Consider the following 24,112-nt stretch of genomic DNA (forward strand, 5'->3'; position numbering starts at 1 on the left):
GCAACTGTCAGAAACCTGCTCTTGAGAAAGATCCCTGCCGTTGTGGGAGAAAAGACAGGAGGAGGACAACGGATCCGGGCCGAGCCCAGACGAGGCATGCTGCGGCTGTTCCGGGCACGGAGATGAGTGTAGCAGAGAATCACGGTGGAGGGGGGCAGGATGGATGGGATTCGGGGCTGAGGACACCAGGGGTCAAGACGGAAGCCCTGGTTGGCGTTTAGTGTTACAGTGAAGGCGCCACTGGGGACACCCTCCTAGCACGTGGGAGGGCCTGGGTTCAAGCTTCCAGCTAATGCGCACCCTGGGAGGCGGCCAATGAAGCACTTGGTTTCCTAAGGGGAGACCCAGATTGAGTTCCTGAGTCCTGGCTTCAGCTTGGTCCAAGCCCCAGCTGTTGGGGGCACCTGGAGATAAGGAGTTTCTCTTTCTCTTTCTCTCTCTCTCTCTCTCTCTCTCTCTCTCTCTCTCTCTCTCTCTCGCCCCCTTTCAAATAAATAAACTAGAAAACAATTTAAACAACGAAAGACTGAAGTCCTGTCTGCGGCTTGTGGAGCCAGCACATCCCTCACTGCAGAGATCAAGGAAGAGGGACTGCACCTCACGCAGGCGGGTGGGGGGAAGCCTTCTGAAAGAGAGTGGATGTAAGAACTCAGCGCCTTGGGGCACATTTTGTGGCCCACGGGTTAAGCTGCCACCTGCAACACAGGTTCAAGTCCTGCCTGCTCTACGTCTGATCCAGCTTCCTTCTAATGCGCCTGGCAAGGCAGTAGATGCTGGGCCCCTGCCAACCACATTGGGCGACCAAGATGGAGTTCCTGGCTCCTGGCTTGGTCGTGGCCTTGTCCTGGCCCTTGAGGCCATTTGTGGAGTGAACCAGTGGACAGAATATCTCCTTCTTCCTCTGTCTCTCCATCTCTCTGTCATTCTGCATTTTAAATAAATGAATCTTTTAAAAAAATAATGGTGCTCTGAGTGCGAGTAGTCTGGGCGGGAGGCTAGCGATTCAGATGTAGTTAATGCTCACAAAGCACTTGGGAAATCCTTGGTACACCTAAGTTTAATCAAAGATCTCTCTCTCTCTGTAGATTTGTCTTTCAAATAAATAAATAAATCCTTTAAAAAATCTTTTAAAAAAATTTTAAAAGGATAGATATGTTCCAGAAGCCCGGAATCCAGAGCTGCTGAGGTCTGAGCTCTGGGCAACAGGAACCTGGGACGTGAGACAGCAAGAGGGTGGTCCCAGGATGACAGAAGGCAAGGACCAAGGCCGAGGCAGTGGCTCCGCCGAGGAATCTGGGCGCGTACCTTTTCGAGTTTCATCCGGTTGTCTCGCGGAGCCAAGGCCAGCCCCAGGCGGCCCGCACACCTGCTCCCAGCCGCCGCGGAACACGTGGCTGAATCGGTGGCCAGGGAAGCCGCTGGGGCGCCTGCGCACGCCCGGCCTGCCCGGCCACGCCCACAGCTGTTCTGGCCACGCCCCTTCCATGGTGCGCGCCCCGAAGAGCCCTGCGCTGGGTCTGATTGGGTCGCGCGCCGGAGCAGCGCGTCTCCAAGCAAAGCGCTTGCCCTGGCCCGTCTGGGGAGTGAGCGGCCAGCTCCAGTGGCCCAGGCGGACGTCGGGGCGACATGAGGCCGTGCTCTGTCAGCCCAGCGCGGCGCAGCCCCATCAGCGAGCCAGGGCCAGGTGGCAGCCGGACCGCCGCCGCGACGCCGGAGAAGGGGGCGGGCTGGGGGGGTGGGGCCTTCCGGGGGCGGGGCTGCACCACGTGGGTAAACACGCGGCACGTGGAGCGCAGCCTGCGCGCGGAGGGGCGGGGCCGGCTGCGGCTCGCAGCGCTTGCGCCCGCCTGGAGGCCGGGTTGGGCGGCGGCGGCCGGGCGCCGGCCCGATCGTCAGTTCTCTGGTTCTGCTAAGCCCATAATAGCCGTGGCAATCCTGCCAGGACCTGCCCTGGGCAACGTAATAGCCCTGCGATAGCCATGCGAGGTGGGAGCTGCTACCCCATTTCCCATGTCTAAAGTCGTGGCGACCAAGCGGCGCGACCACAGGCAGCCCGGCTCCTGGAGCTGGGGCCCTGGGGGTCCTGCTGCCGCGCCTCGGGCTGGGCCTGGTCTGGGACTCCCTGGTGAGGCTCGGGTCGCACAGGTGGCGCCCCCAGAGGAGGCCCAGGCGTGGCGGGGAGGGAGACGGCCGGGACCTCTGGCCCCACCTCGCGGTAAACCAGACAGCGCCTCTTTCCCTGACTGCTCTGGGGCCGGGGGTCGGCAGCGCCCCGGCCGAGGCGGCGCCCAGGGTACTCGCAGCTCTTTCTCGGAGCGGCGTTCTCCCTCCCCGCTCTCGCCTCCTCCTCCTCCGTTCGTGCCGCGTGACTGACCCGGAGGCGCCGCACGCAGGATCGGCTTGGGGCCTAGCCGAGTTGTCGGCCGGGACTGGCTGGGGCCTGGAGGCCTTTAGTGGGGGGAGGCGGGGGGTGGCCTAGGAGGGGAACTAGAGCGCATAGCGATTTATAGAAGCTCATGGCCCCTGCCAGACTCCGGGGAGGGGTTAGTGTTGGGGTCCACAGGAGCTCCTTACAGGGCATCCCGCTGGAAGGGCGCGGGGCTGGCTAACCGCGGGCGGTGAAGCCAGGCTTCCTGCCTGTGACCTTGGGCAAGCTGTTGAACCTCCCCCTTGTTTCTCTCTCGGTTTCCACTCTGACGTGGGGCCTGTAGGACTGTGGGAGCATGAAGTGACTCAAAAGGAGAAAAGCGCTGACGGAGGGCCCTGCACTGTCCCTGGCCCCTCGCTGCTGGGGAGGAGCCCACGTGGTTGGGGACCGCACTTTCCTGCTCTCCAAGCCCCCGCCCGCCCACCTGTGCTTCCCACAAGGTTTGTTTTCTGGGAGTTCCCAGGCGGATGCCTTCAGGGACTCGCCCTAATGCATGTGCTGAGCCAGGTCCTCCTCCATATGCCCCCCCCCCCCCACTGGCAGCATCAGTCTGTCCCTGTGTGGGAAGGACATCCCCTGTGCCTCCCCTCCCAGGACAAATGGCCATTGGCCACATTTGTTTCTGGCCTCTCTGCTGACCACAGACTGGGGGGGGGGGGGGGGGCTGCAAATGCCCTGAGGGGCTTTGGCTAGTGAATAATCTTCCTGGTCCTGTTTTCTCCCCGCAGGTCACCCTGGGGGATGTCTGGGTGCAGAAAGCAGAAGATAGAAACCCAGGGATAAGCATTGCTTAAGCTGTTGCTTGGATACTTGCATCCCATCCCAGAGTGCCTGGTTGGAGTCCCAGCTCCTCGGCTTCTGATCCAGCTGCCTGCGAGTGCACACCCTGGGAGGCAGCAGACGGTGGCTTAGGCACTTGGGATCCTGCCATGCGCCTGGGAAAGCAGGGCAGAGTTCCTGGCTCCTGGCTCCAGCTTGGCCCAGCCTGGCCTTGCAGGCAGGCGAATGGAAAGTGAACCCGCAGATGGAAGATCTCTCACTTCCTCTGTGTGTGCCACTCTGCCTTTGGAGTTGATGAAAATAAAAATTTTTTAAAACTAGAAACTCAGACACAGGGAGACACCAGAAAGGAAAATTGGGAGACTTGAGGGCGGGGAAGACCTGCACCAGCAGCAGCCCCCATGGGCTCCTCCCACCCCTGAGCAAGGTGGTAGATTGACCTCCCCACAGGAGCGTCCAGAGCCCTCCTTGCATTCTGGCCTGGCACAGAGGCCCGCTCTGTGCAGTTCGGATCGTTGGGTGGATGCCCCGTTGCAGCCAGAGGAGCCCCGCTCTTGGAAGCAGGACGTTTGCAGCTGTTTCATGGCACGCCTGCCTCTGCTGTCACTCCTCTGGGAGCGTCTTTGTTGTTTCTGTACTTGCTGGTTGTGCCAGTCCAGTGTCCCTTCCCTTTTCAGGGGAGCCAGGCAGTTCAGTTGGGCTGACTCCAGCGCAGCCCCGAGGATTGGCCCATGACAGGTGCTTGGCCGGTCAGAGCCCGGCACTGCCCTGGCCGCAGTGATCAGAGAAGGGATCTACTTGTGACATGAGCTGGACCCCTGAGAAGCAAATGCCCAGTTCCAGCCTTGCCAGAGGCCAGGGACACCTCTGAATCCAGAAATGCCTTTTTTATCCCCTAGAGGTTTGAATTGTGTTCCACTTGCAGCTGGATGCCCTTATCTCATCCAGCTGTGGCTGCCACTTCTGGAGGAGACTAGGGTTTCAGGGCTCATCAGAGGGGGAACCAGCCTGCAAGCGGCTCTGCCAGGGTCCCCAGCCTGCTCTGCCTCTCTCCTCTCCTGCTCTGGCTTTCCTGACCGGTGAGTCTGTGGCCAATCTACAGAGGCTGTGACTGTGTGTGCTCTGGGCCTCTGCTCTCTCGGTCTGTCTTGTCTATAACCATACCCAGGACCTGGACGGGAGGCTCTCAGCAATCAGTAATCGGAAGAATTCATGTGTCACCGAGGCTTCTCCAGCTGCCTGGGATCTGGGCAGTTCAAACATGCCTGTGCATCCAGACCATCCTGTCCTACTCAGCCACCTGCCCTTAGCACATCCTGGCCTCTGTGAGGCAGCCCCTTGCCCCCTCTTCTTCCTGGCTCCACCCTGGAGCCCCTTCCCTGGCTGTCTTCTGGACAGCCATGTGGCCAGTCTTGGCAAGTTGCATAAGGGATGCGTTGTCCACACCAAGCCGCCCCTCTGGGTCCCCCATCCCAAACACTTGCAAGAGCACCAACGTGCCAGAAGGGGTGAGAGAGAACGCACAGGAGGAGTGCGCTGGCTGCCAGGATGCAGGCTGTGCGCCTCCCAAAATGAGCAGCCGGCACATCTGCCCAGAGAAACAGGGAGGCCCAGAATCGCAAGCTTTGTTATTTTTACTTTTTTGGTGCGAGGGGCCATCTGTGCAGGTTTGTGCTTGTCTGGAGCAAGCCGGATTTGTCGAGGAGAGTCAGATGCGGGGTGGCTTTGCAGGCTGTCATGCTGAGACCTCCTCCAGGAGCTGGGGTGGCAACGCTGATATATTTATAGCGTGCCAGGGTCCAGCAGCCGTGTGGGGTGAGTGTGCATGCGGGGCCTGCACCAGAAGCCACCAGCCACCTCAGCAAGGCTCCGCTCAGCCTTGGCTTCACCGAGGCTGCCAGGAGGCCCGAGGACCACCTGCTGTGTCTGGAGGCTATGTCAGAGGTGGGGGTGGGGGAGGCTCTGGCACCCCCACTGTGGCCATCAGTCCCTCCCAATGACCGAACAGCGGCTCACCCTCCAGCCCCTGCCTGGAAATCCCAGAACTGCCCCGTGTGTGCTGCAGGTAGAGATGGCCAAGCTGGGGTCTTCTCGCAATAGCCAGGGCCACCCTGGAGGTGGCTGGAAGCCACCAAGACCCCATCCTCAAAGTTCCTCCTGGCATCGTCTGGGTGCGGCCCTCATCTTAACAGCTGTCCAAAGCAGGTGCCACAGCCCACCCAGCACGTGCTGACAGAGTATCATTCCAACAACATGGGTGTCAGGCGTGTGCATTTGTCTCTCATCTGTAGCAGAAAGCTTTCGTCCTGGCTGCACGCTTCCCTCAGGGCCTCTCTCCTGGGGCAGATGTGTGGTTGGCCCTGGGACCAGGAGGAGGAGGAAAGACCACGGCATTTGGCAGCTGTCACTGTGGACACTCTTTGGAGAGGATGAGGGCCACAGTGAGAAGTGACTTGAGACTCTTGTGGTCATGACTGTGCCTCTCAACACACCTTCCCCTTTCTCTTTTTCTGAAGATCTATTTATTTATTTGGAAGGCAAAGTTATACAGAGAGGTCTTCCATCTGCTGGCTCACTCACCAAATGGCTGCAACAGCCAGAGCTGGGCCTATCTGAAGCCAGGAACCAGGAGCTTCATCTTTGTCTCCCACATGGGTGCAGGGGCTCAAGAACTTGGGCCATCTTCTACTGCTTTCCCAGGCCACAGCAGAAAGCTGGATCAGAAGTAGCGCATCTGGGACTTGAACCGGCGCCTGTATAGGATGCAGTAGCTTAACCTGCTGAGCCACAGTGCCTGTGCCGCACCTGCCCCTTTCTAACTTATGCCAAATAGCGGTGGACTCTAACTACAGACAAGATTGGGGGAAGACAGCAAGGCAAAACTTATTCTTTTTTTTCTATCTTCAAAAGAAACCTATACGTGAGGAATGCGATTGGAGGGGCATTCAGCAAGAGGGGTCCCGAGTCCAAAAATACTGCCCCAACACACACGCACACGTGCACACTCAGCCTGCAGTCACTCCACTCACAGGGACTCGGTGCCAATGTCGGAGGACCTATGTGTGGGATTACAGCAGAGCAAAGCGTTGGAGAGAGTAGGCAGGGGCTGGGGACGTGGCCAGCCGGCACTGGCAGTCTGGGACAGGGCTTCAACGTGGTTTCCAGGGCCTCGCCCAGTCCCAGGCTCGCGCAGGGGCTGTGAGCTTGGGCAGGCAGCCTTTTTTTTTTCCTTCTTAGCAGAAACAAAAGGATGAAATCCTTAGCATCAATTGGGCACATTCAGTGTAGGTTCCCGACACGCCATTGTTAAGAAGATAAAAGAAATGGCATTAATTAAACCCACCCCTCCGCCCTTTGTGCTTCCTCATTGACGTGTGCATCTATCTCGTCCCACAGACGGGCCACGCTTCCAGCTGCCCTGGACATGGCTAAAATGAACCGAGCAGAAATCACTCCCAGGGGCTGGGCCCTTTTCCCAGTGCGTTTTCCGCATCACAGGGGCAGAATCGGACAGAAGAGGGCCCAGCGGCACGGTGCGGGTGTCCACATGAGGAAGAACAAAGCCCACCCTGCAGGGGAGGCCTCTGAGGGAGGCCCAAGGCCCCCAGCCCAGATTCCGGTGCAGGCAGGGCCCCTGGCCAGGCAGCCAGTGACCCTTCAGGCAGCAATCTTGGGTCAGGGGTGGGAGGACCAGTCTCTCTGGCTGCAGCTCTGGAATCTCACCCGCCCCACCTCTGGCCTTGAGGTGCCTTCGCTGGCCTAGGGCCAAAGGTCACCCGTGGATCACTGGGAGGCCTGGAGGCTCGGGGTGGGTCCCCTGCTTGCCAGTGGGATGCTGCCCTGTGCCCTGTGGCCTGTGGCCCTCACCCCACCCACTCTGACATTTACAGAAAGGAAACTCCTTTGCATGGAAGGAAGCAGTGGAGTGCCCCCCAGCCCCACAGAGGTGTGATTGCAAACCTGAGAAAGCTCCCCAAACTAGTGTTTCATCACCACCTGGAAGACAGAGCAGAAGCAGAAAGAAGCTGTTAACCCCTGCAATGCCGGGCCCCCTCCCCCGTGGGTGCAGAGAGACCTGCCGGGGCCTCTTGGCCTCTCACTGCGCCTGCTGGCTGGAGGCTTGCAGCCCCCCTAGGCAAATGAGGTTCCTGAGGCCCAGAGTAGGTCAGAGAGCAGCAGGCAGCCCCCACAGACCTTGGGGTTAGAGTGAGACTCCATGTCTGAGCAAGCCAGGTGGGTGAAGGAACAGGGTCCAGGCGTTGTGCACCCTCAGGAAGGGAGGCGGTGCGGGCCTTCAGCGGAGTCTCCATCCTGCAGAGACTGAACATGCCGGTGCTCAGCAAAAGGGACACAGAGAATGTTCTGGGTGACTCAAACTGGGCCTGCTGGAATACATTAGCTTTGGGTTGTTTTTAAGAAAGGGATGGGACCACTGGGATTGTTCCTCACAGTCCCACCCTTGCGACTCTCCCAGGAGCTGGAATTTGATGATGTGTAACTGCTTTGCTCAGAAATCAACCAGAGCCTAGATGGGAGCTTGATTCATTCCAATCCGTGTCTCAGTTTTTGATGCTACTTTTAGAAAACAATAGGGGGGGGGGCGGCAGCATTGTGTAGGAGGTGAAGCCACTGCCTGTGAAGCCGGCATCCCATGTGGGCACCGGCTCCTGTCCCCGCTGCTCCACTTCTCTTCCAGCTCCCTGCTAATGGGTCTTAGAAAGCAGTGGAAGATGGCCCAAGTGCTTGGGCCCCTGCTCCATGTGGGAGACCTGGATGGAGTTCTGGGATCCTGGCCTGAGCCTGGCCCAGTCCCAGTCATTTCTCCCATTTTGGGACGTGAACAAGTAGATGGATCGATATAGGCAGGCAGATAGAATAAAACCTATTAGGTCTGTAAGCTGGAGACCACGCCCTCCACCATGCCCCCTGTGTGATCTCACCTGAATGCCCACCTGCCCATCAGACTATGCAACCACTCCCCCTTGGAAAGCATATAAAAGGCAAGGAGCCCCAAAATCACTCTCCCTGCCTTCACTTTGCTACTCATGCTAAGCTACCTGTAGCTGCTCATAACAAAACTCTTGCTCCACATGACTTGCTCCTGGCCTGCTCTCTGCTTGGGATGGACCACAACTTAGCTTCTAGACTTTTCTTTCTCTCCTAGAAAAAGCCCTCGCTCTCCTATGCATTTCTCTCACTGAATAAAATTCTTAAAACTTACCATGTTGTCCGGTCTATTTGAGCCAGTATTCAGGATTCTTCTCTGAATAAGTGGCAAGAACCCAGGCGCTTATTGATACTGAAAAAATATTAATATGCAAGATGGTATCAGGATGACCCAGGTCCTCTGATTCGAGACACCCACAGCTTACCAGTGTCTTAACTGTTGGGCAAAATGCCTGCCCAGAAATAATTTTTAATGGAAATTAAAGTCCACAACCCCAAACACTGGAGTAGATGTGGGGGCTCTCAGCCTCCCTGAAAGGCTAGAGTAGGTGCCAAGGCACATGCCCTTTGATGTGGAAACTCCACATCCAGGGGTGTGCCCTGGAGGAATCACACGCATGGCACGCACATGCTCGGGGGTCACTACCACACCATTGGCGATGGTGAGAAAATCTGGAAACCAATTTGTGGAGCAGAATGGGAGGGAATATAGGTTTGAAGGCACTTCAAAAGATGCTTGGAAAAAATGGAGTAACAGATAAGTTTTTTCTGGTGCCCAAAAATTTGAAAACCAGGCATAATTTTTTCATCATACTCATTTTCCGTTAACCCTTTGAAGACCTGTTGCATTGTAGTATATTCACAAGAGAAGACTACCAAGGCTAAAAATGAATAAATTCAACCGTCCATGAATCAACATGGATAAACCTTGAAGATAGGGCTTGATTACATTTCTTTTAGTTTTTTTAAACATCCAATGCAAGTTTACTTTTTTTGCATATAGATTCAAATATAAATGGTAAATATAAAAAATGCATGTGGGAATCATGCACACACAAGCCTGAGGTGGTTATTTGCTCTGAGAAGGAAAGAGCTGTGCACTTGGGGAGGGACCCCAGACTGTGTTTGGAACATATCCCTTGGGGAAAAAAAAAAAAGTGACGTGAAGCCCATTTAGCAAACCTGAATGATGGATCCACATGTACTCATCTGTATTATTCTCAGCATTTTAGAATTTCTGCCAACTCGACGGGTGTGAAACAACCTCACTGCTTTATTTCGCGTTTCCCGACTGCTGACGTTCAAACTGAGCATTCATGGATGCTCCGTGTGTTCTGCCAGTGAACAACGGAAGGGAAAAGGAGCTTCCCTTGAAGGTTCTGAAGCCTGTGTGGCAGCAAAGAGATCCACGTGGGATGCACCGCAGGCAGGTGGGGGCAGCAGTGCAGGGGCAGGCACGTGGGCAGCCCCTCAGGCAGGGCCGATGTGGCTGATTTCTTAACCAGTGTCCCCACTGCCTGCCTTCTGCTTCCCCATGGCCTGCCCAGTGCTTTTCTTGTGGCAGAGACGTAGCCCCGGACTTGTTCCCTGAACGGCTGGCCCTGAGCGCGGCCCCCCTCCCCTCCCTGCAATCATGGGCTTCCTGCTGCTGGGGAGACCACGCCCTTCCGCTGTGTAACCGGCAAAAGCTCCTTGTGCTGTGGTCGCTTCTGCCTCTTCCTCCACTCCAGTGGTGCTTCTCCGTGACCGCTGCGGAGGACTCCACCGCCCGCCTCCCGGGGGGGCGTCTTTCACACATGGCCCTCATGTGTATCTGCTACCTGCAGGTGCACCTGACTCCTGGACCACACCCTCCGTGCCTGTGTCCTGCAGCAGGGAGGCCCGGCACACAACAGGAGGGCGTCTGGCGCATCAGCATTAGACTTCATCAGGAACATGATTTCAGAGGGCGCAGGGTGAGAGTGTTTATTTGATAAAGGGTAGTGTTGCCTCCCTGGCTGAGGCTTCTGGGGACTGGGACCTGGCAAAGCTGTGAAACTGAGCCCGTCTGAGTCTTCTGGTGTTACATTTGGAATTAGGACGGGGTAGGAAAAAAAATCTATGCTTATTGAATACAAAATGCAATTGTCTGTCAGTGCAGGAGCTGAAGTATCTGCAGCAAATTATATTTAAGGCTCTATTGTCACAGGCAGATTAGCTAATGCTTGATTTTAAGTATAGGCTCCTAATGCTATTACTCCTGGTTAACTCTGCCTGGCAGGTAACCTGGTGGAACAAATGACTGCATTGCTTGAATAACATATTTGATCAAATAGGACAATTCCTTCAAAAATTGAGTTCTCTGTGGCAATTTGAGACCTGTAATCAGCAAATTAGATGATTACAGCAGGGATAAAAATAGTCTTCTAACAATGTCCAAGGTATAAATGTGATTTGAATTTCAAAATGTCGAGCATGTGGTAGGCGATGCACGGTTGGGTAAATACGACTAGACATGATCAGATTTGATTCTTCTTTGCATCCTTGCTCTGAGCCGCAGCCTAATTTTGCCCAAATAAACGCCAATCTTGTTTGTGTAAGAGTAGAGGTTAGAAGCGGATCAGGCACTAGGCTCCTAATCTTAAAGGGCCCCCCCAGCTTTCCTTATCCGCCTCAGGAACTCGGCGTGAACCTCAGCATCATTTATTCACCCAACAGTTATGAAAGAAGCTCCATGAAACCATAAGCTGCCCAAGTTCCGGGACCATTTCAACAGCCACCATCTAAGACCCAGAGATGACACCAACTCTGGTTGTGTCAAGTAAATTCTGAGAGCCAGGGCGGGGCACACTGATGCGGTATTCCTTACCGCAATCCAATCCGTCTCCAGGGCCTGCCACTGGGTTAATCTATTCCTCCCCCTTTAACCTAAGTTAGACCAAGGGGCTCCCAGCATCTCCACCCCAAGTCGTTCCTGCAGGTGCATTTTGCTTCAAACCATAAACTCACCCAAGCTGACCTCATTGCCATTTTCACCCCCAGCTCATCTGGTTTTAGCTGAATAGCACAACAAAAATGACTTGGGAAATGGGAGCATTGAGCCCAACACTGAACGGCCAAAGTTAGCTACAAACTGATGAGTAAGTCCAAGTGGCTCCTCTAAGAGGGGAGACTCAGCTTTTACTGACTAGCCGCTCTCGGCCTCTGACGGAACCGTGGAAATCACTGATCACTACGGATTTCATTTACCATCCAGGACTCAGATGACTGACAGCTGCCTGTGGCAACAGAATTCGGAAATTCTGATTTTCCAACAATCTACACGCGAGACATTCTGACTTCAGTGTCGTGGCTCGCCCAATGATCTGTGGCTACTCACCTCAGATGTGACTGAACTGCTGCTAGCTCATGTTTGTCAAGCTCTCAAGCGTATCACACGACTTTGGAAATGTTTTCAGTGCCACACTTTTGCATAGGAAACACCAAATGCAAATTCACCACCCGAGACGATGAAGTAACACTCGGAATTGTATCATCTGACTAAATACCACTGCGGGTAGATTTAGAATGCATTTATTAGGAAAACAGTATCAAAATTTGCCACAACTACAACATCCATGTCAAAAATAGGCTCTCTTTCCAATCTCATACAAATATGGGACAGGTGTAAACAGGTCCTTCTCTTTTACAGATTTTCACAAAGATAAAAGAACAAATTGGAAATAAGTGGTATTTATTTGCTCACCCACCCTCCCCCCCCAAGCACACCAGAGCACTCTGGAGTGCAGCACACTATAGACAAGCCCGCGGGGGCTGTCCAACAGGGAGCAAGGCGAGCTGTTCACTTCAAGTGGACAGGGACCGCTAGCAAGGCACTTGGCGACCTCATCGACGGCCAGGGAGCGGACTGTACGCAGACATCATGGCCTTGAGCCACACATAACGTCACTCGGCACCTTCTACTTAAGAGCATACTTTCAGGCTACTGTGCTAACAAGTTCTCCAACAAAACTCGATCGATTCTTCAGGTGAAGATCTGGGCCAGGGTGAAAGGTATTAAATAATACTAATTACAGATTCTTTAAGCAGTCCCAGGGAAGAAGTCAAACCCACGGATCCTGTCGGATGTGGACACGACTCAGCACTGCTGCTACCGAGGCCCAGTGAGCAGGGGTGAGCAGGCTACCGTGAGAGGAAGACCACATCGGAGCCTCGCTCCCAGCCCGGGGGCCTCAGAAGGCAGCCAGGGCCACCCCAGAAGCTCACTGCCAAGGTTTTCTTTCCAATGTGTTTGCTTCAAAGACTTGAGCTTCAAGAAGCATGAAGCCAAGAATCAGAATTTGGTTACAGGCACACTAAATGTTTGACTTCTTACTTAAATTACCAGACATAGCTCATAAAACCAGCTGTCTCAAAGACAGTATTATCTTTATTAAAAAACGGAGAGACATAGCAGCACTTAGAAAACAAGTTCATAAGAGGCATTGTACGCTGTCAACTGATAGTGTGAAGGGGGCAAGCCCCAGCCTGGCTGGCCGTGGGCTCGGCGTCACCATGCTAGCTCACAGCCACCTGCTCCACTTCACACGATGCACCCAGAACACCCAGGGGGAGCCCAGCTGCAACAGTGGTGCTCCTCAACTTCAAGCCTTTGTCACTGCGAGAACAGTCAAGTCAAGTATCACCCTCCATAGCAGCATCGGGAGCACTCATTGGTGTTCTGGAGGTGGCTGGTGTACTTGACCCACTCAGTAAAAAAAAAAAAACCTAAGCATTCAATAAAAACCACTTCTCCCTGTCCAATGTCATCCACAGAAATACTTCTGCTGTGGAAGAGCTGCGCTCCTCCATTTAAATCTCTGTAAAAGCTAACGCGCGCCTCTCCGGCAGCAGGCGGAGAACCCGCAGCAGGCACTTCCGCACGACTGTCTTTGGTGCAGGATGCTGGGGTGGTCACACTGTTCCCTGCTCACTGTTCTGCTTCTTACTGCTCGGTGGGGGGGTGAGGACCCCAGTGGGGAGAGGCGACATCCTATTCTGTTCCGACAATATGGCTTTCTTTGCTTGGGCTTTGTCCTGTGGACAAGAACCAAAGGCAGAAGTGTCAGAGTGGGAGCACGGGGCCGGGTGGCAGCAACCAGAAGCCTCTCCCGCGGTGGGCGAGGGGTCGAGCAGCACGGAACACAGCGCCCATCGCTCCGAGTTTCTCTTTTTCAAGGACTGAGAAGAACGGACGTTTCTGTGGGGCATCTGGAGCCTGCCTGGAGGACAGTGAGTGGGAGACTAAGCAGGGGGAGCACTGACCAGCAAATCCAAGCTGTTGATGTGGGTCTGTATGTTGTGCGCGTCTTCGGTGGGAACCCCCCTGAAGTGCTTCAGTTTGGAGCTTCCTGTCTCTCTTATAACCATGGCAAATGGAACCATCCACTTGACACACTTCTCGATGTCACACCACTGATACCCTGCAACGGAAAGAAGGCGCAGGCTCAGCCCGAGCGTGCTAAGTTCAACACAGCCTGCCTGCGAGCTCACTGCGAGGCGAACATACCTGACACCTTTTGCATCAACTCGGACGACGAGAAATGGTACAAGGCAGAGGCAGCGAGGACACCGTAGGAAAATTCTAGGCAGCCGACATCCAGGACACAGAGATCTAAAAGCTACAGAGAAGGAGAAGAAAAGACCGCTGTGGCAGGTGGGCGGCCGGCACGCGCCCCGTGTGGGGTCCTTGCCCTGGCTGCGGGGTGGCCGCCTACCTCTGCAATCTGCGTGAAGATTTGCTGGGGGTACTGTGGCAGTAGCACCTCACACACATCATTTAGGTATGCAACCTGCATGTAGACGTTCAGCCAGGACACAATGGTCAGCGGACTTAAATGCCACTTAAGGGCCTAGAGGGAAACAGAAAGGAGATCCACAGTTGAGAAAAGAAATTCAAAATATAGCCACGTTTCATGCCACAGTGTGGCCAGCCGGCGAGCACCCACCAGAGGCATGCACCTCTCACGAGGAAAAGACATTAAGTGTGTGTTTAAGAAATGGCTGAAAACTTCACTTGTAACCTACCTTCATAATCACCAATTCCATGGTAAGAATCTCGTCCCCTGAACAAGCCCCGTCAGTGACATAAGCAAACTGGTGCAGCTTCGGAGGGTAGATTTCCTAGGAGAGAATGAAAGGACGGGACGGTGAGGAAAAGGCCCATCTCCAAAACAGCTTCGGCCTCCGCTGCACCCGCCTGGCGCAGAAGGAGAGGGCTCCCTGTGGGACCAGTTCAGGAGTCCCACCGGTGCCTCACGATCTGCTCACTGCAAAGGAAGGGACACTCTCTCCGCATAAACCTGAGTTGTCCTCATGACCGGAGTTTTGAAATTCTCATCTTCTCAGTATCTTTTTGAACTACATGTCTGAAAGTTTGGCCCATATCCTCTTCTGTAATCACCCAAAAATTTACTTTTTCTTTTTTCATGAGGGTCAGTTATTTATTTATTTACACTTTTATTTATCTGAGAGGCAGAGAGAGAAAAAAAGCTCTTATCTGCTCGCTCAATCCCCATATGCCCACAACAGCTAGGGCCGAGCCAGGTCCGGGCCAGGGCCGAACTGGAGTCCCCCATGTGGGTGGCAGGAACCCATTTACTCCCAGGGTCTGCACCAGCAGGATGCTGGGGTCAGGAGCCAGAATCAGCATCAAATCCGGGTGCTCCAGTGTGCGATGCGGGGGCCTCAGCTGGCATCTTAATTGCTAGGCCAAACGCCTGACCCTCAGAACTGGCTCCTGGTGGTTCGAAGTTCACTTTTCTCTGTCTTTTCATATTTTTGTGGTTAAGGTAGCTGCATCAACCTAAGTATTCCATATACTCACGCCACCTCTCTGCTCAGCTGGTTTCCAGCCCTCTGGGCATGTGTCTCAAATTAGAAAAATGTAGGATATGTATTATAGACAAGTGGTTGATCTTGTGCCCTAATCTTAGCAATGCTCAGGAAACACATTGTTATAGAACAAATACTGAAAATGATTTACCTCGAGTTTGGCAGCAATAAATAAAGATGAGATCCCAATAAGCTGTAGAAGTGTTTTTACAATATTTTCTTGTGTGGCCATGTACCGATCAAAGAAATCCTGTGCCAAGTAAAATGTCTCCCTGTGAAGTTTATAGACTTCACACACCTGAAAAATATTCAGTGCGTTTTAGAACAGGTACTTGAACAACAGCAAAAACAACTTGGTATAACCAATCACGAGAGATGACAAAGAACCTGGAACTCGGATAAGGACAAAGTGTTCTGTGATCATGTAGCCACCAGAACAAACATTCATAGGCCACAGAAGATACATTCACAGCCAGATGAAGGTAGCACTGAATTGTCATGGAAAAAAAAACAAAACAGAACGGAACTGCAAGTTCTCAAAGAATGCTGCCCCCCCCACACACACACCCTGGATTATAAATTTCATTATGACGTGGAGACATTTCCTCCCACCTGAGCAATACCAGTGAGAATGTCGAACAGCGGCAACGCACATGTACGTAAGGACTACAGCATGCCCGGACCACTATAGATCCCAGGAGGCAAAAGCTTTTCTAGAAAGCACTGAACAAGTGACCCAGAGACCCAAGTTTTAGGTTTGGCTCTAACTTGGATTTCACTTCAGATTTCTCAAACTTCAAAACTAGCACAATGCTTGACTTGCCCACCTCACAAGAGCCTGATGCAAAAGCGCACGCGATGAGATTGAATGCACCGAGAAAATATCAGACCACCATCGAATGCCTGATTCTGCGTATAGAGCTCCATGTGACACCACTGCTGTCACTCCTCTCCAAGCCACCTCATGGACGTGCAGATCACGGAGTGAACATGCAGAAGAGGAGCCAGAAAAACCACACTCAGAATACTGCCAGGAAACCCCACGAGGGGCCAGGCATCATGGCACAGTGCGTTAAGCGGCTGTCTGCAATGCTGTTGGAGCACTGGTTCAAGTCCCTGCTGCTGTGTTTCACGCAGATGAGGACCCAAGTGCTTAAACCTGGACCCCTGCTGCCTACGCAGGAGACTGCATGGAACTCCTGGCTTCAGCCCAGCCCAGCCCTAGCCATTGCGACCATTTGGGCAGTAGACCAGCAGATGAAGATCTGTTTGTCTCTCTCTCTTTCCGTTATTCTGTCCTTAATACATAATAAAAAGAAATTTTTTAAAAATTAAGAACAAAATTCTATCAATCACCTAGGCCTATTTCTAAGGTCCAGGCGAGACCATATTTAGCTTCTTCTTCTTTTTTTTTTAAAGGCAGAGAGAAGGAGAGATGGACAGAGATGCAATGGTATCGGTGGGCCAAGCTGAACCCAGGAACCTAGAACTCCATACGGGTCTCCCACATGGGTGGCAGAGGTCCGTCCAGGTACTTGGGTCATCTGCTGCTGCTTACCCAGGCACATTAGCAGGGAGCTGACCTGGAAGTACAGCAGCCAGGACTGGACCCAGAGCTTTGATAAGGGACTCCAGTGTCACAGGTGGTGGATTAACCTGGTGTGCCACAGCGCCAGCCCCCATCACATTTAGCTCTTTATAGAAACATTCCTACAAAGTATGAGGAATGCTGAACTCTTCATTCCATTTCTAGTCCACACAAATGCTGCCAAGAAAATATGGCTGGCAAATACCACAAAGTGATTGACTGGCCTGAGGAGGGCACACCGAAGGCAAGGGGCAGCAGGGGATTCGACTGTAGGACTAGCACAGCGGGGCACACACAGCCCTGGAAATGGCCGACTGCAAAGGGGCACATGGCATGGGTCACTTCCAGGAAGCCAGACCCTCATCATCTGCACAAATGTTCTCTCCTCCAGGGACCTGCCTGAGCTGTCCTTCCGCTTCGCCCACCCACCTTACAGGGGTATCCACGGAGCTCCCCCCACCCTTACTCCAGGCACTGTCTGTAAGTCACTCACAGTCCATCCCAGGAACAGGTGCACTGCTGATAAAATTTCACTTTGTATGTTTAATAAGCCTCTTGGTAATTTGTAATAACTTGTTCTTTTGATCAACTGTTGCAGAAGGACAACAGTATGATCAATAAAAGATGTGAGCTTTTTTGTAAGGATACCATTCTGTAGGGAAAGGGAAATGCTGTCCCAGCAGTCACAGAGGAACAACGCCAGATCGGACTTTGAAAGAGAAGGGTGTTCACACGTTTTTACAATTTATGATAGTGCTATCAAACAGCTGATATTCACATTCCAGCAGATACAGTCAAAAGCAACTTAATGAACAAAGCTCAAATATCAATATTTACAATTTATTGGAAATACCTTTGCAACTACTTGAACTTGATGGAAAAAAAGTAGATGTCAACTTTAAAATATCTAAGGGGTAAAGATATTTTAGAAATTCTTTTAAGGGGCCGGCATTGTGATGTGGCATGTTAAGCCATTATCTACAATGCTGGCATCCCATGAGTGCTGGTTCGAGTCCTCACTGCTCCACTTCTGATCCAGCTCTCAGCTATGGCCTGGGAAAGCAGCAGAAGATGGCCCAAGTGCTTGGGCCCCTGACATCCACATGGTAGACCCAGATGGAGTTCCAAGCTCCTGACTTTGGCCTGGCCATGCCCTAGCCATGTGGTCATTTGGGGAGTGAATCAGTGGAAGGAAGATATCTCAGTCTCTGTCTCTCCCTCTCTTTGTAACTCTGCCTTTCAAATGAATAAATCTTTAAAAGAAAAAAAGAAGAAATTCTTTTAAGAAGGTGGACCAAAAAAGGTCACATATCTTCAGAGATACAGAGTGTCTCAATGGAATCAAACACACACAGAGTCAGAACAGCAAAGAAAAATCTAGAAGTGGTCAATGCTTCCAGCGAACGGGAAGCTGCAAGCTCACCTCCATTAGCCAATCCAGAAGAATCGCTCGCATTTTAGGCTGCAGAAGAGGGTGTCGCTGCAGAAAGTGCTGATCCCTTAAGTACTTCTTTTCCTTGTTTAACATGATTTTCCAGACCTCCTCTTTATTTGCCCAGCTACCACGAACAAACAAACACAAACCACACAGCTGTCAGTATGCCTCCATACCAGTGAGGACTAACAACATGGAGTGAGAGGCCTGAAGCCACGTGGCAAACCCAACACTCACTCTAGAACAGGCAGTGGCGAAGCTCTGGCTGGTGCCAAGCTATGAGGATCAAACGTGGAGTTGGCATAGACCGGCTCATCCTCTTCCTTGTCGGGTGTGGGGATCGAGGAGCAGGGGTCTGCATGTATCACATCGCTGTCCCACGGCTGCCAGGGGAAAGCAAAGTGTAGAAAGTTTCATGTCAACCAGCTAGTTTTATATTAACGAGCACTTCAAAAAATATCTCCGTCACCCTCCCCAGAGGTTCGAAGTTAAAAGTGGAGATGACATGGGAAGTACAAGCCACAGGATGGCTCCAGGCTTTACTGTATCTCTGCGTACTTAACAGCATCTCTGTCAGTAACTCAGAGTCTAGACAGTGAATTCCCAAGAAAACCAGGCAACCAGGAGCAGCTTAGCCTCCACATCAGGATAAAAATGGACACAGGAGAGTAAAATAAAAGTGTAAGCAGCTCTTATTTTACAAAAACAAAAAGCACAAATTACTTTGCAGCTCAGTAAGAAACTGAGCATGACTTCCCAAGTGCTTAAAAGAAGCACTGCGGGATTATCTGGTCAAAATTTGGAGATTTTTTTCTTTTTTTGAGAGACAGAAAGCTCTTGTCTGCTGGTTCATTCCTCAAATGCTCACAATGACCAGAGCTAGAAGTCGGGAGCACAGTCCAGGTCTGTCAGACAGATGACAGGAACTCAATACTGCCTCCCAGTAGCATCGGTGGGAAGCTGGAATCAGGAGACAGAGCCTGGGCTGGGACTCAGGCGCGCCAGTGTGCAATGTGGGCCTCGTAACCACTAGGTTAGATGCCTGCTCCAAAAACTTGCCCTTTTACAGACACAACTAATCTAAAAGGTCTTCAAAGTGAAACAGAATTTTCAATAATTTACATAGCACCCCACATTCACACATTAAAAAAGATCAAAAATATAAATCGGCTGTCATCTTTAATACAGCATCTTCATTTTAAAAACAAATCTATCCAATGTGCCATCTTCCTTTAGTTACGGGACCAGCTGAATACATTCAACAATGGGGACCTTTTGTTTTTCTTAACTCTAGGACAAGACAAAACGCATGTCCACCTGGCTCAAATCACATCAAGTGATGGGCACAGGCCATACTAAGTCCATGGAGATAGCACTTGGGTGCCCTGGAAAACCTAAGTCCTACCCCAGAGCCCCACTCACACATCAGATACATAACTCATTCAAGAACGAAACACTGGGCTTCTCTGCAAGATTTCAAATGCCCAGTTGTATGCATCAATATTTGGAAAAGACCAAGGTCATGTTGTCACTTACAGTATTTTCTTTTTAAAGCTACTGTCTGCCATCCTACTTTGCAAAGAACCCAAAGTTTTACTTGTGACACTTAGAAGAGTAACTAGGGAGCTGATCCCACTGGGAAAGTCTGACCCTTATTTTTTCTGAAAGCAGAGACCCTGTCGACCAGTTTACAAAGCAGACAGCTGGGGTGACTACCCACGAAAGAGGACATCTGGGCCCTAAAGACAGTGCCTGCTGGCACCACAGCACACCCCCACCTTCAGAGGCAGCCCCAGCACTTCAACGAGAGGAGCTAAGCTGGATAAAGCTCTTCCCCTAGCCAGCGTACAAAGAATTGAGCATGCAAATTATCCATGACAGCCCCTGCCAACAGCTGTGTGAGAAAGGCCACTCCTTTCAGTTCCAGCATCCTGTGCTGGTAGCATTTCCTGGACTCAAAGAGGCTCACGTTACACCTGCTAGAAGTGGCTCTTCAGCCAAGAAGGAGTTTCAGTTTGGAAGGTACGAGCTGGGCACCACCGCCCCCAGCAAGATGGCACCTCTGAGAGCAAGGCATTGGAGACTAACGAAGCAAGGCCCAAAGACAAGCGAGGCGGACCTCAAGCAGTCATGGCTTCTGAAGCTGGCCTTTCTAGGAACCAGTGGATGAGGATAAAGAAGTCGCTGTTCTGTAACTAGGGTACGCACTAAGTTTCACAGGAAGCACAATCCCTCTGACTGTATTTAGGAAGGAACGGGCTAACAGCAAGAGCCTCGCTGCGAGTTCCTGACCAACCCTGTCTCTTGGTGCCGGTTTCCTCACGCAGAAGCTTCGGAGAAGGAACTAGTAGTCCAGATTCTGCTTCAGATACAAAAGCTGGGCCTCACGTACAACTTAACAACAAAACAGACACGCTAAGGATATTCAGAACAACCTAAAATGACAACGGTCAAAGGCTCCGTGTGGCCATGGAGCAGACACTCAATTCAGCACGCTAGCTCTTAGCGGCTCAAGGTTGTTAATAGTTGGCTGAACTGTGAATCTCCACAGCAAAATTCTGCGTACTTAACAGGCAATAGGCTCTGTTGTAACCCCAAACTCTAGCTCTATGAGTTTTCACAAAGAAATACCAAAGACACATGGATACTTTTCAAGCTGTCTTCTCCATAAAATGTGCAGAAACCTGTTAACATTAATGTGCACAACCATGAACCCGCCTTCTCATGGAGATGGCCTGGTTATCCCTGTGTCGCAGGTATCACCTCCCTCACACCCAGGGCAGAGCCAGCCCTGTATTGGGCACCCTAGGGCTGTGCAGATTATCCCGGAGAACAGACACAGCTCTAACAAAACTCCAAGAAGTCAGTATGGATGGCTTTGCTTCATCTTCACTTGCAAATTTGTCTCCTCTTCAAAACACACTTGGGGTTTACCTTGAATCTCACCAAGTACAGATTCATTTTATAACACCCACAAAATCAACCTGCTTGATTAAAAGTTTATTTTTTTAAATGGGGGGAAAAGAATATTTGGGGATGTGCTGTCTTGTTTCTTTTTCTACACTTAAGTATTTCCATCAGACAAGGAAATCCACCCCTTTTCAGGAGTCATTGGGTCCTCCCCAGAAGTGCTTAATGGAGTCTTAGCGCAATGACAAATGCCATTGCAACAACGTGGCCCACCCTTCGAAGCCCTTCACGCCTGAAACCAGGCGACATGGCTCCTGATCTCAACAAAGTGAGGTACTGCCCACTGCTAAGCTAGCTGGGGCCAGTGCACTCAGGTCAAAGACCGGTCCCGCTCAGCTTTTATCAGTGGCAGAGTCAGAAGGCCTGGCCAGCTAGCTTGGAGATAGGCTCCTTCCCACACTGGGGCCGTAACTACAGTCTCCAGCCATTTCTGGAGGTAAAGAGATAATGCAAGCTTTTTCTGCACGGAACTTCTGATATTACAGTGATATCACGCTGCATGCAGGGAAGTTGGCAGGAACTCCCTGAGGAGGGGAAAGACAAATGCAGTCGTCAATAAGGAAAGCGTTGGGACACACACATCACAATCCTGCTGCAGCCAGGGCAAGGCCCGGGCAGCACGGATCCATGTAGGTCCTTGCTAGATGGGCTGGAGAACTTCTGGGGCCAGAAAGAGAAGCAGAGTTTGTAACCTGACCTAAAGGGGATGGGAGAAGTCCTAAAGCACCACGACCATAAGCCACAGGTGTGGACAGAGGAGTGGTGGCTGCTCACACACACACAGTTCACTGGCCGTGGGGGGTAGGCGGTGGGCCCAATGCTGCCCCCACACAGGACTCCGCTTCCTCCTGGGCCACAGGAGAGGACAGAGAAGACTCCAGGTCCACTCCGGGTCTTCCCGGCACACCGTGCGACCTCAGAGAGGACCAGCCAGGAATCCCAAGACCAGCGCATGTCCAGGCACACTGTGGGTGCAGGCCAGGAAAGAACTCTAAGCCAGGCAGAGAGGAGACCTGGGAAGTCCTCTGGACTCAGGGTCAGTGGGAGGCCCTCCAGGCAGGCCCAAGCCCCCAGCACACCTACCTGACTGCCGCACTGGCCTCTCACGGTCCTGTCAATCTTGGCAATTTCTTCATCTGGATCCTGCAAAAACTAACACAAAACCACCCCCACCCCCCAAGGACGCACACCAAACAACCCAAAGACAAAACACACAGAGAAAAGGGGGGATAGTCGATTAGAGTGTGAGCACCGTTTCTGCCCCAAAGAGCCCACCTACACCCGCAATCCCCTGCAGCAAATCCGGGGCAGATCCCAGCCTGGTACCCAGGTAAGATGGAGGGGTTAGGACTTCTCCCCAACCTGTCTCCTTTGTACTCACAACGGCCACATTTGCCTTCCTTTTCCTGGACCGGACAGAGAAGTCGCTGCCGCCGTCGTCTTTCATGGTGCCCCGTTCCTTCGCATCCCTGCAGAGCCAGGGTGGCACCGAGGCAGGGGTGAGCCCTCCCCCGACCCCGGCCGCCCCTCCCCCACCGCCGCACACCCTCCCCGTCCCACAGCGGCCGGGCCACTCACCTCTCCTTCCTCTCCCTCGGCATGGCGCGGGGCTTCAGCTAGCACCTCGGGCCTGGGGGCACCAAGTGGGCAGCGAGGTGAGCGCCGCAGGCCGCGGGGGCCAGAGCCTAAGGACTGGCCCCGGGCACCCCTCCCCCTCCCGCGCGGGTGGCGGCAGCGGCGGGAGCCTCCCGGGCCGGCCGGGAAAATGGCCGATGGGCCCGGGGTGGCCTGTCACTCGCAGCGCCGCCCGCAGCCTGCGATCCCGGGTCCGAGCCCGGGATGGGGAAGGCCCTGGATACCCCCAGAGACCCCCCCCCCGCGCCAACCCATCACCTCCCTAGGGGCCGGGGCTGCCTCAGCCTCCCCTCAACACCTCTCCCTACCCCATCTCCGGGCCACCCTGCCCCGGGGCACCCCGCGCTGATGCCCCCGGGACCCGGCGACCCGCCCCACCCCCACCCCCACCCCCACCCCGGCCCGGCTCGGGCGCTCGGGAAGTCGCCCCGCGGCGCCCGTCCCAGCAGCCCGCGCCGGGGCGCTTACCCGAAGCCGTCCCGGCGGCAGACAGCGGCGCACGAGCCGGGGCAGGAGCCAGGAGGCTGGAAGCGGCAGGCGAGCGGGAAGCCGGGAGGCGGCGGCGGGCCGAGCGCGCGGCGGTGGCGGGATCCGCGCCTGCCCCCTACACCGCGCTGGCGGCCGAGCCGGCTGCTCCTGCGCCCGGCTTAGAGCGGGACATTTAAAAATCCCTGCGCGCGGAACCGGCCCCGGCCCGCCCTCGCGCCTCCCCGCTGCCTCCGCCCCGCCCCGTGCCGGCTCCGAGCCCCTCAGAGCCAGCCCGAGGGCGCGGGCCCGCCCAGCGGCGGCCCTCAGAACCGCCTCCGCCGCCGCGCCGGCCAGCGAGGCGCTCGGGCCGCGGGGGCGGGGCTCCCGCCGGGGGCGGGCCGCGGGGAGGGGCCTCGCGCAGAGGCCGCGAGGGGCGGGGCCAAGTGACAGGGCCTGCGCGCCAGACGGACAGGACGCGGGACGTGGTGGGCGGAGCCGGAGGGCCGTGGCGGGGCCTGCGCGGGGCGGGACGCGGGAGAGCCGGCCGGCGCGCGCGGAGGAGGGCGGGGCCGCGCCGGGCGCAACGCGGGAGAAGTCTGGCGCGAGCGCCGCGGAGGGGCGGGGCCGAGCGGCGCCGGAGTGGCAGAAAGCCGCGTGGCGGGCGCGGGTGGAATGTAAACACGGCGAGCGGCCGGGTTCGGGCCCCGCGGGTCTGGCGTGGCCGATGCGGGAGAGCGTGCGGCCCACAGCACCCGCTGTCCCCGGGGCTGCCGCGCGCGCACCGTCCCGCCTGGCACGTCTTCCCCGCCCCTGAGACGCCGGGTTCCGGGCGCTGCGTGTCAGGGCGGGGATGTCCCCAAGGTCACAGCGCCCCGGGCCTGGGCCTAGAACCAGGGCCGTAGGGAGCCGCGTCTGGGGCCCCCTCAGTGCCTCCATCTGCCAATGCATTTGTCCCTTCCTTCATTCCACTCATTCCAGCACCTTCCATGTGCGTCTTCCATCGGGGCCC

General features: G+C 54.1%; 1 protein-coding gene across 1 annotated transcript; it reads right to left on the reverse strand.

Moving 5' to 3' along the window:
- Positions 1–11,885: 11,885 nt before the first annotated feature.
- Positions 11,886–23,191, reverse strand: CCNE1 (cyclin E1). Its single transcript, XM_062176927.1, has 12 exons — positions 23,104–23,191; positions 22,579–22,630; positions 22,382–22,469; positions 22,084–22,152; positions 18,268–18,413; positions 18,019–18,154; positions 15,159–15,305; positions 14,201–14,296; positions 13,891–14,025; positions 13,683–13,794; positions 13,439–13,596; positions 11,886–13,210 (listed from the first exon to the last, which is right to left on the reverse strand). The coding sequence occupies exons 2-12, from the start codon at positions 22,599–22,601 to the stop codon at positions 13,088–13,090; spliced, it is 1,233 nt and encodes a 410-aa protein (XP_062032911.1). The 5' UTR covers positions 22,602–22,630; positions 23,104–23,191; the 3' UTR covers positions 11,886–13,087.
- Positions 23,192–24,112: the final 921 nt, after the last annotated feature.

The sequence above is a fragment of the Lepus europaeus genome, chromosome 19 (assembly GCF_033115175.1).
Source record: "Lepus europaeus isolate LE1 chromosome 19, mLepTim1.pri, whole genome shotgun sequence".
Classification (NCBI taxonomy): Eukaryota; Metazoa; Chordata; class Mammalia; order Lagomorpha; family Leporidae; genus Lepus; species Lepus europaeus.